We start from the raw sequence: 12,970 nt of genomic DNA on the forward strand, positions 1-12,970 counted from the left end.
ATGCTGTGAGAGGCGGGTGGGACCTGAAATTCAGCTGGGAATGACTACAACAGTAAATAAACACAAGACATATATATACTCTATTAGCCACAACACAACCAGGCTTAAATTTAATATGCCACAAATTAATCCCGCATAACAAACACCTAGGTGTTTGTTATGCTAGCTCCTAGCTCCCGTCCATATAACCCGCCAATACAATTCAAACACCTGCACAACACACACAATCACTCAGCCCAAAGGACCGTTCACCTAACCCAAGGTTCATAAAGCTTATATATTTACGCAAAGTTACGTACGTGACAGGCACGTACGGGCAAGCGATCAAATGTTTGGAAGCGCAGCTGCGTACTCACGGTACCACGTCTGTGTATCCAAATCAAAGTAATCCTGGTAAGAGTCTGTGTTGTCCCAGTTCTCTACAGGCGTCTGTGTATCGAAGTCAAAGTCCTCCTGGTAAGAGTCTCTGTTGTCCGAGTTCTTCGATCTTGACTGCATCTTTCGGGAATGTAAACAATGAAACACCGGCTGTGTTGTGTTGCTGACTTCCCTCGCAAAATACTCCGCTTCACACCGACAACTTTCTTCTTTGCTTGCTCAGCTTCTTTCTCCATAATGCAATGAACAAATTGCAACAGATTCACCAACACAGATGTCCAGAATACTGTGGAATAATGAGATGAAAACAGAGCTATTTCGTATTGGCTTCAATGGGGGATCCATACCTCTGTTTCACTGGCTACGTCACGCGCATACGTCATCATCCAAAGGCGTTTTCAACCAGAAGTTTAGCGGGAAATTTAAAATTGCACTTTGTAAGTTAACCCGGCCGTATTGGCATGTGTTGCAATGTTAAGATTTCATCATTGATATATAAACTATCAGACTGCATGGTCGGTAGTAGTGGGTTTCAGTAGGCCTTTAATGTAAAAAGAAAAAACAGTAAAACTGTTTTGTTGGTTTTTTTTACCATTAAATTTATTGTAATTTGTACACTGTACAATTTCATGGATAATTATTTTTAATTTATATAAATTGTTTTTTAATGAACGATAATATAATATTTTTCGCATTATTCGGAAACACAAAACTAATAGTTCATTATTATTACAGTTTATAACTACTTTCCAAGCTAAATTCACACAAATGCAACTAATGTTCCATTATTAACATTACAGATTCATGCATTCATACACATTTAATTATTTAATAAAATACATTTGTTACAATATATAGTACTAAAGATTAAATTATAATTTAATGCAGTACATGTTCTATTTTCTGTCAAAATGGAAATAATTAATATATTTAGTAAGAAAAGATTAAAAATAGGGATGTCCGATAATGGCTTTTTGCCAATATCCGATATTCCGATATTGTCCAACTCTTTAATTACCGACACCGATATAAACCGATACCGATATCAACCGATATATACAGTTGTGGAATTAACACATTATTATGCCTAATTTGGACAACCAGGTATGGTGAAGATAAGGTACTTTTTTTTTTTTAATTATAAAATAAAATACCGTAAGATAAATAAATTAAAAACATTTTCTTGAATAAAAAAGAAAGTAAAACAATATAAAAACAGTTACATAGAAACTAGTAATCAATGATAATTAGTAAAATTAACTGTTAAAGGTTAGTACAATTAGTGGACCAGCAGCAAGCACAATCATGTGTGCTTACGGACTGTATCCCTTGCAGACTGTATTGATATATATTGATATATAATGTAGGAACCAGAGTATTAATAACAGAAAGAAACAAACCTTTTGTGTGAATGAGTGTGAATGGGGGAGGGAGGTTTTTTGGGTTGGTGCGCTAATTGTAAGTGTATCTTGTGTTTTTTATGTTGATTTAATAAAAACAAAAACAAAAAAAAACGATACCGATAATAAAAAAACTGATACCGATAATTTCCGATATTTACATTTTAACGCATTTATCGGCCGATAATATCGGCCTGACATTTCTAATAAAAAAAAATAAAAAAATGTAAATACTGTCAAACTGATTTTCACAGAAGGCCGCTTGTACCAGTGAGTGATAAATGAATATGAAGGATTAACCTCACACTTACATATGCATTTGATGATTATATTTTATTAAGCATTTTGCTATTAATGGAAAAATGGTGCGACTGAGCTGTTGTTTTTACACGAAAACCTATGGTTGTTGTTTTTATGGTTAATTACTGTGAATAGAAACACAGTAAAATTCCAACAACAGCGCGGCCAGTTTCTTACTGCAAAATCTATGGTTGTTGTTGTTTTGACCGTGTATTAATGTAAAAAGAAAAACGGTAAAACTGTTTTGTTGTTGGTTTTTTTTACCTTTAAATTTATTGTAATTTATACACTGTACAATTTAATGGATATTTATTTTTAATTTATGTAAATTATTTTTTAATGAACAATAACATTATTTGTCGCATTATTTGGAAACACAAAACTAATAGTTCATTATTATTACAGTTTATAACTACTTTCCAAGCTAAATTCACACAAATGTAACTAATGTTTCATTATTAACATTAACAACATTATCATTACAGGTTCATGCTTCATCCACATTTAATTATTTAATAAAATACATTTGTTACATTATATAGTACTAAAGATTACATTATAATGTAATGCAGTACATGTTCTATTTTCTGTCAAAATGGAAATAAATAATATATTTAGTAAGAAAAGATAAATAAAATAAAACATTAAATACTGTCAAACTGATTTTCACAGAAGGCCGTTTGTACCAGTGAGTGATAAATGAATATGAAGGATTAACCTCACATTTACATATGCATTTGATGATTATATTTTATTAAGCATTTTGCTATAAATGGAAAAATGGTGCGACTGAGCTGTTGTTTTTACACGAAAACTTATAGTTGTTGTTTTTATGGTTAATTACTGTGAATAGAAACACAGTCAAATTCCAACAACAGAGTGGCCAGTTTCTTACTGCAAAATCTATGGTTGTTGTTGTTTTGACCGTGTATTAATGTAAAAAGAAAAACGGTGACACTATTTTGTTGTTGTTTTTTTTAACCATAAAATGTATTGTAATTTTTCAATGTACAATTTCATGGATAATTATTTTTAATTTATATAAATTGTTTTTTAATGAACAATAATATATTATTTGTTGCATTATTCGGAAACACAAAACTAATAGTTCATTATTATTACAGTTTATAACTACTTTCCAAGCTAAATTCACACAAATGTAACTAATGTTCCATTATTAACATTAACAACATTATTATTATTACAGATTCATGCGTAGGTACTTTCCAAACTAAATTCATACAAATTTAATTATTTGATCAAAAACATTTGTTACATTATACAGTACTAAAGATTAAATTATAATTTAACCCACCGCCAAAAACATGCACCTGGGGATAGGTTGATTGGCAACACTAAATTGGCCCTAGTGTGTGAATGTGAGTGTGAATGTTGTCTGTCTATCTGTGTTGGCCCTGCGATGAGGTGGCGACTTGTCCAGGGTGTATCCCGCCTTCCGCCCGAATGCAGCCGCGATAGGCTCCAGCACCCCCCGCGACCCCTAAAAGGGACAAGCGGTAGAAAATGGATGGATGGATGCAGTACATGTTGTATTTTCTGTCAAAATGGAAATAATTAATATATTTAGTAAGAAATTGACGCATATTACTTCCAGGCCATATAAAACGATGCGGCGGGCCAGGTCTGGCCCCCGGGTCATGAGTTTGACACCTGTGTTGTACAGTGTTAGCGAGCTAGAATGATTAGCAACATAAATGATGAGAACCGTCCAGGCAAATGGGTCTGCCCTGCTGCTTGTTGCTAGGCAGAATTACTGGATCAAATCCAGCTCTCTGCTTTTTGGTCACAAGATATTTTCGTGAACTCATTTCTTTTCCAGTCTCTAATAAAGCTCACCACATAGTCCATTTTCCGATTTATCCTTTTTAGATTGATTTTATAATGTGATTTGATTGAAGCAAAGAAATACAATTCCCTCATGACCACAAGTAGGGAACGGGAGACCTCCCGCCACCTCTGGCTCCTCGCAAAATGTCTGTCTTCTCCTTCTCCCCAAAGTCTGATATACTTCCCCAAAGGGGGGTTGGGTTGTGCATGTCCCACTTGACTCCGGTTTCCATGGTAATGGCCCCTCTGCTGGCTTGTCTCTCTGAAAATTGCTGCTCGCAAATACCTCACACCCTCGTGTCAGGGCTCCATTGTGTATGTGTGTTACTTTAAAACCAACCATCTACAGCAGGGGTGCTCACACTTTTTCTGCAGGCGAGCTACTTTTCAATTGATCAAGTCGTGGGGATCTACCTCATTCATATATATAATTTATATTTACTTATTTATGAAATATGTTTTTGTTAACAAGTTAAAGGTGTTTAATGATAATGCAAGCAAGTTTAACACATATAGTTAATATTGTTAATAAATTAAAGGTGTTTAATGATAATACAAGAATGTTTAATACATATAGTTAATATTGTTAACAAGTTAAAGGTGTTTAAAGATAATGAAAGCATGTTTAACACATATAGTTAATATTGTTAACAAGTTAAAGGTGTTTAATGATAATACAAGCATGTTTAACACATATAGTTAATATTGTTAACAAGTTAAAGGTGTTTAATGATAATACAAGCATGTTTAACACATATAGTTAATATTGTTAATAAATTAAAGGTGTTTAATGATAATACAAGAATGTTTAATACATATAGTTAATATTGTTAATAAGTTAAAGGTGTTTAAAGATAATACAAGCATGTTTAACACATATAGTTAATATTGTTAATAAATTAAAAGTGTTTAATGATAATACAAGCATGTTTAACACATGTAGTTAATATTGTTAACAAGTTAAAGGTGTTTAATGATAAGACAAGCATGTTTAACACATATAGTTAATATTGTTAATAAGTTAAAGGTGTTTAAAGATAATACAAGCATGTTTAACACATATAGTTAATATTGTTAACAAGTTAAAGGTGTTTAATGATAATACAAGCATGTTTAACACATATAGTTAATATTGTTAATAAGTTAAAGGTGTTTAAAGATAATGCAAGCATGTTTAACACATATAGTTAATATTTTTAACAAGTAAAGGTGTTAAAGATAATACAAGCATGTTTAACACATATAGATTCCTTTCTTTCATGAAGACAAGAATATAAGTTGGTGTATTACCTGATTCTGATGACTTGCATTGATAGGAATCAGACAGTGGAGCTGATAACGTCCGCATTTTCAAATGGAGGAGAAAAAAAGTCCTCCTTTCTGTCCAATACCACATGAAAGTGGTTGGTTTTTGGCGACTTATTTGTCCAGCTTCCGTACTCCTTTGTATACACTTTACAAGAAATACATTGGCGGCAAACTCCGTAGCTTGCTAGCTTGTGCACGCCAGCTTTCTAAGACTCTTATTTTGTTAGCGCAGGCAGGATGAAGCAGCGCTTTTATTGTGCAACTGTGCAGTCGGTCTTTGGAATTTTGACGACAGGTACGGCGCCAGAGTCTGTTGAAATAAAAAGTGTTTCTCGCCTTCCTGTCGGTCATTTTTTCTTAATAATGAGCTGGCAGCAGCCAGCGTCATCTCACAAGACCCTCGGGTGCCGTGAATGTCAATCAAGTGACGAAAGTGACGTCATAGTGAAGATTTATGATCGCTCATTTTTAGGACTATTTTTTTAATGCCTGGCTGGCGATCGACTGACACACCCTCCGTGATCGACCGGTAGCTCGCGATCGACGCAATGAGCACCCCTGATCTACAGTTACTAGATGCCTACATAATAACTATATGGCAGTTGGCATGCAAAAATAGGATGGAAAGATCCAAATATAATTTCATTAGGTGTATGCTAGCCTTATACGTCCATCCATCCATTTTCTACCGCTTATTCCCTTCGGGGTAGCGGGGGGCGCTGGAGCCTATCTCAGCTACAATCGGGCGGAAGGCGGGGTACACCCTGGACAAGTCGCCACCTCATCGCAGGGCCAACACAGATAGACAGACAACATTCACACTCACATTCACACACTAGGGCCAATTTAGTGTTGCCAATCAACCTATCCCCAGGTGCATGTCTTTGGAGGTGGGAGGAAGCCGGAGTACCCGGAGGGAACCCACGCAGTCACGGGGAGAACATGCAAACTCCACACAGAAAGATCCCGAGGCCGGGATTGAACTCACGACTACTCAGGACCTTCGTATTGTGAGGCAGACGCACTAACCCCTCTTCCACCGTGCATTATACGTAGTTAGCATTAAAAATATTCAAATCCTTCACACCCTAAAGCTGACTGCAGCCCAGTTGAGTTTTGGAATATCACTTTTGGCGGCCAGAAGTAGATTTGGCTGTGGGAGCCTGAGTAGGGTTGCCAAGTCCCTGAACAACAAATCGTGGACACTTCGTACTTTGATGTTTGTGTATTTGTTATTAGTGTGAAAGAAATGTCATACCGTCCACAAGGTGAAAGGAGGCCTCTGGACTCTTCTTGTTTGCTGAAGAAGTTTCAGAAGAGTCCAGTTGCATCGATTCAACCTTTAAAGCAGGTGTTCTCACTTGTGACCACGGTCTTTGTGCCATGTTGTGGTCATTTGTCATCAAAATCATGTCGAAATTGAAAACTTAGGAAAATACTCCAGTAAATATTCTTTGACCCTTTGTGAGTTACTGTATATATATGTATATGTCACTATCAGAAAGTGTAGTGTCACTATCATGAAGTGTAATGTCCCTATCAGAAAGTGTAGTGTCATTATCATAAAGTGTAGTGGCATTATTATAAAGTGTAGTGTCATTATCATAAAGTCCAGTGTCACTATTATAAAGTGTAGTGTCACTATCATAAATTGTAGTGGCACTATCATAAAGTGTAGTGTCATTATCAAAGTGTAGTGGCATTATTATAAAGTGTAGTGTCATTATCATGAAATGCAGTGTCACTATTATAAAGTGTACTGTCACTATCATAAAGTGTAGTGTCACTATCATAAATGGTAGTGTCATTATCATAAAGTGTAGTGTCACTGTCATAAATTGCAGTGTCATTATCATAAAGTATAGTGTCACTATCATAAATTGCAGTGTCATCATCATAAAGTGTAGTGTAACTATCATAAAGTGTAGTGTCATTATCATAAAGTGCAGTGTCACATAAAGTGTATTGTCACTATCATAAATTGTAGTGTCATTATCATAAAGTGCAGTGTCACATAAAGTGTATTGTCACTATCATAAATTGTAGTGTCATTTTCACAAAGTGTAGTGTCATTATCATAAAGTGTAGTGTCACTGTCAGAAAGTGCAATGTAACTATCATAAAGTGTAGTGTCACTACCAAAAATGGTAGTGTCACAATCATCAAGTGTAACGTCACTACATAAAGTGTAGTGCCATTATCATAACGTTCAGTGTCACTATCAGTGCAGTATAACCATCTAGTGTGGTGTAACTATTATAAAGTGTAGTGTCACTATTATAAAGTTCAGTGTAACCACTATAAAATGTAGTGTAACTATCATAAATTGTGGTGTGTCAATCATAAAGTGTAGTGTCACTATCATAAAGTGCAGTGTAACTATCATAAAGCAGTGTAACTATCATAAAGTAGTGTCACTATCAAAAGGTGCAGTGTAACTATCATTAAGTGTAGTGTAACTATCATAAAGTGTAGTGTCACTATCATACAATGCAGTGTCACAATCAAGTGTAACGTCACTACATAAAGTGTAGTGTCACAACCATAACTTTCAGTGTCACTATCAGTGCAACTATCATAAAGTTTGGTGTAACTATTATAAAGTGTAGTGTCACTATTATAAAGTTCAGTGTAACTGTTATAAAATGCAGTGTAACTATTATGAAGTAGTGTCATTATAATAACGTGTGGTGTAACTATTATAAAGTGTAGTGTCACTATAATAAGGTGAAGTATAACTATCATAAAGCAGTGTAACTATCATAAAGTAGTGTCACTATCATAAAGTGCAGTGTAACCATTATAAAATGCAGTGTAACTATCATAAAGTGTAGTGTACCTATCATAAAGTGCAGTGGCACTATCATAATGTGCAGTGTAACTATCATAAAGTGCAGTGGCACTATCATAAAGTGTGGTGTAACTATTATAAAGTGTAGTGTCACTATCATAAGGTGAAGTATAACTATCATAAAGCAGTGTAACTATCATAAAGTAGTGTCACTATCATAAAGTGCAGTGTAACCATTATAAAATGCAGTGTAACTATCATAAAGTGTAGTGTACCTATCATAAAGTGCAGAGTAAGTATCATAAAGTGCAGTGGCACTATCATAAAGTGTGGTGTAACTATTATAAAGTGTAGTGTCACTATCATAAGGTGCAGTGTAACTATCATATAGCAGTGTAACTATCATAAAGTAGTGTCACTATCATAGAGTGCAGTGTATTCATTATAAAATGCAGTGTAACTATCATAAAGTGTAGTGTACCTATCATAAAATGCAGAGTAAGTATCATAAAATGCAGTGTAAGTATCATAAAGTGCAGTGTAACTATCATAAAGTGCAGTGGCACTATCATAAAGTGCAGTGGCACTATCATAAAGTGCAGTGGCACTATCATAGAGTGCAGAGTAACTATCATAAAGTAGTGTCACCATCATAAAATAGTGTAACTATCATAAAGCTGGACAGCCTTTCTTTATGTTCAACAACTTATACACACAGCCAGTGTTTTGAGGACAATAAACACATCATTATTATAACAACAAAAAAATTAACTATCAAGATGACTCAGTTAGCAAGTACCCGATGAACCAAAATGATCACCAAACTTCCCCATTTGCTCCTTTCTCTTGCTACAGAAGGCGTACTTTTGTTTCTCAATAGGGGACAATTCCCTTTTTCAAGGCACACTTGGCAACTCTAAGCCTGAGTGTGTGCATGAAAGACAACCAACACAACGTGCATTTCAAATAAGATGTCATGTGAAATTGATTATTTACAAGTCATGTAAAGATTTGTATTCACTATATAAGATCACATATGAACAATAAAAATGGCTCCATTCACAACAACAATCCATTTCAATCCAATATGTTATGTTACCTTTTATTAACACGTTTCATTCATTTATTGGCTGCCAATTCAAAACTGCCATGCATTATTAGACATTATTTTTTTAAAAAAAAGGAAGCAAAACACAATAGACAGGCAAAAACTACAAAAAAAACAAATGTTTTATACTATATCTTTGGGGAAAATGTTCGGCTATAATATACAATTAAAGGCCTACTGAAATGAAATGTTCTTACTTAAACGGGGATAGCAGATCCATTCTATGTGTAATACTTGATCATTTCGCGATATTGCTATATTTTTGCTGAAAGGATTTAGTAGAGAACATCGACGATAAAGTTCGCAACTTTTGGTCGCTGATAAAAAAAAGCCTTGCCTGTACCGGAAGTAGCGTGACGTCACAGGTTGTGGAGCTCCTCACATCTGCACATTGTTTACAATCATGGCCACCAGCAGCGAGAGCGATTCGGACCGAGAAAGCGACCATTACCCCATTAATTTGAGCGAGGATGAAAGATACGTGGATGAGGAAAGTGAGAGTGAAGGATTAGAGGGCAGTGGAAGCGATTCAGATAGGGAAGATGCTGTGAGAGGCGGGTGGGACCTGATATTCAGCTGGGAATGACTAAAACAGTAAATAAACACAAGACATATATATACTCTATTAGCCACAACACAACCAGGCTTATATTTAATATGCCGCATAACAAACACCTCCCCCTCCCGTCCATATAACCCACCAATACAACTCAAACACCCACACAACACACTCAATCCCACAGCCCAAAGTACCGTTCACCTCCCCAAAGTTCATACAGCACATATATTTCCCCAAAGTTACGTACGTGACATGCACATAGCGGCACACACGTACGGGCAAGCGATCAAATGTTTGGAAGCCAAAGCTGCGTACTCACGGTAGCGCGTCTGCTATCCAACTCAAAGTCCTCCTGGTAAGAGTCCAGCCGCCCGCTAATACACCGCTTCCCACCTACAGCTTTCTTTTTGCTGTCTTCATTGTTCATTAAACAAATTGCAAAAGATTCACCAACACAGATGTCCAGAATACTGTGGAATTTTGCGATGAAAACAGACGACTTAATAGCTGGCCACAATGGTGTCCCAATATGTCCGCTACAATCCATGACGTCACGCGCAAACGTCATCATACCGAGACGTTTTCAGCAGAATATTTTGCGGGAAATTTAAAATTGCACTTTATAAGTTAACCCGGCCGTATTGGCATGTGTTGCAATGTTAAGATTTCCTCATTGATATATAAACTATCAGACTGCGTGGTCGGTAGTAGTGGGTTTCAGTAGGCCTTTAAATAGTACACTTATTTTATACATACGGTCGTGAATCTGTTACCATGACGGCGTTCCGAGCAATGCTAAATTAGCAATTAGCTCTAAGGGCTTTTGAATTGGCAGAGCTGCAATGCTGCTAAATCGTAATAAAACTATTTACCATTGTTGGTATATTCATTCTTCCTACATTGTTGATACAAATTATTGTTACAGTGTAATAATTATTGTTACCTGTGGTAATGCCACTATGATACAACATTTGTATTATAATCCTTAAACAAAGTAACAGTGAAACTCATGGGAATAATCCTTGCATGGAGAACTGGGGGTGGGATTAAATAAATTATCTTCTTCCCACTCCCTTTCAGGCAAAACTGGACAATCATGCATTACATACTTTACATTACCTTTTGCACTATATTAATTTATATTACTATGTGTTGTCAACTTTGTACTTTTTTTTTTATGTCATTGCCTGAAATAAATAAATTAATGAATGAAAAATTACAAAGGACATGTTGACTTACCGCTGAGTAGAAGTCCAGCAGAAAAAGAAGCAAGTAGAAGAAGCAAACACCTGCAAAATAGGACAACCAAGATGATGAGTTACTGGAGTCACCGTTAGCCATGTGCCACCCCCAGCCATGTTTCAACCACGCCCACTCAGAAACTATGGCCTCATGGTAAACCTACTCAGTGGCTTAGTGGTTAGAGTGTCCGCCCTGAGATCTGGTAGGTTGTGAGTTCAAACCCCAGCCGAGTCATACCAAAGACGGGACCCATTACCTCCCTGCTTGACTAAGGTTAAATTTCTACCGAGTGTAACTTTCTAATGCTACATCCTGGACGTATACATGTGTATTTTGACAATAAAAGCATTTTCGATTTTATATCATGTAAATACCTGCGCTGCTAGGCTGCATCGAGTTGTAAACAACAGACGTTAAAGGCTATCAGTTGTGGTACGTGGTAACGGTACAGTGAACACTGATCTGATTAAAAGTAGTTTTTAGGTAAATCATTCCTTATTTTGCCGCAAAACGGTGACGCTATTGTTTTACATTAGAAGGCTACGCTAGCTACACAACAAATGGAACTAACATTGCTAATTAATCTTTAACACGTTTCTAACCTACTGTTATTACTTACCAATTAATTGTCTTCTCCATTGCCATTAAAATAAGTTTATTGGAAAATCCATCCTTATCCTGGCGCTGGTTTCTGAAGCAGGACTCTTTGAAACACTTGGAGAAACCAAGAGAGGCTTTTTCCGAGTTGAAGGTGCATTGCCACGAATAATAAAAGTTCAAAGTAAGGCACTGGGACGGCGTGGCGAAGTTGGTAGAGTGGCTGTGCCAGCAACCGGAGTGTTGCTGGTTACTGGGGTTCAATTCCCACCTTCTACCTTCCTAGTCACGTCCGTTGTGTCCTTGGGCAAGACACTTCACCCTTTGCCTCTGATGGGTGCTGGTTAGCGCCTTGCATGGCAGCTCCCGCCATCAGTGTGTGAATGGGTGAATGTGGAAATACTGTCAAAGCGCTTTGAGTACCTTGAAGGTAGAAAAGCGCTATACAAGTATAACCCATTTATTTATTTATCACTTTCTTGCTTCAGAGGAGGCTGCAAGTTTGTGTAGTGACTCGTGTTGGTTAAAACAAACCACAACAGAGCATTTTCTGCCTTTTGTCGTACCTTGGGCATTGTGTCGTTCGGACTACAAATGCTCGAACATTAAATAAAATGGCGGACTCACGCAAAGACCTCCGGGTAAGCCATTACCATATATAGAGACATCCGCAGACGTCACAGGTCTGTAGAACGTCACAGGACAGACAAATTCCAAACAGACTGTTTGGAGAAGTAAAAAGGAAGGCAAGATTGTTTTTATAAATGTTTCTGCAATTCTTCCACGGTTTGACTTCACATTTCCAGGGCTTACGCAGATCCCAAATACACATAAGCAGGTACCATCAGGTTAGAACATGGGTTTTGCATAAGAGGGCCTCTTTAAGGAGTGGGACAGGAGGACACAAATATTAGCAACATTAGCATAGCTTTGTGTGCTAAAGCGCTAACGTTAAAGTCTCATTTTAACATCATGCTATTCGCTGAAGAAAACGAAATAATCACACGTCTACAGCTGACTGATGGATAGTTGGCGGAGCTCCGTGATTTGTTTTAAGATGTGTAGTGAAGTAGGGCTGGGGGATATATCGATATACTCGATATATCGCGGGTTTGTCTCTGTGCGATATAGAAAATGACTATATTGTGATATTTGAGTATACGTTCTCACGCAGTTGCTTTTAGCTGCGGGCATTACACTACAGGCTCTTCTCACTCTTTGTTGTCTCTCCTTCTCACAGAGACGTAAAACAAGCGCACCTTCTTACATACGTCACATACGTATACGCCCTCGCGGAGCAGAGAGGTGGCGGCACGCGTAACGTTAGCTGTGATGCGAGTGGTAATACGAGAGAAAGAAGGTGCGAAACTGGTAACAAATGAAGGAAGAATTAATTCCCAAGAAAAACAGCAGGGGGTCCATCGTCTGGTGGTGGTTTG

At 36.8% G+C, this 12,970-nt stretch overlaps 1 protein-coding gene across 3 annotated transcripts in view; it reads right to left on the minus strand.

Annotated features, from left to right (window-relative positions):
* Positions 1-10,836: 10,836 nt before the first annotated feature.
* ccdc18 (coiled-coil domain containing 18) overlaps positions 10,837-12,970 on the minus strand; it is a 101,231-nt gene continuing 99,097 nt past the window's right edge. For all 3 annotated transcript variants that reach the window (XM_062022271.1, XM_062022270.1, XM_062022269.1), the window contains one exon: positions 10,837-10,981. In XM_062022271.1, the coding sequence (XP_061878255.1) occupies positions 10,909-10,981 (73 nt within the window). In that variant the 3' untranslated portion in view covers positions 10,837-10,908. The remainder of the gene's footprint in view (positions 10,982-12,970) is intronic.

Source organism: Entelurus aequoreus, linkage group LG16, assembly GCF_033978785.1.
Source record: "Entelurus aequoreus isolate RoL-2023_Sb linkage group LG16, RoL_Eaeq_v1.1, whole genome shotgun sequence".
NCBI classification, from domain to species: domain Eukaryota; kingdom Metazoa; phylum Chordata; class Actinopteri; order Syngnathiformes; family Syngnathidae; genus Entelurus; species Entelurus aequoreus.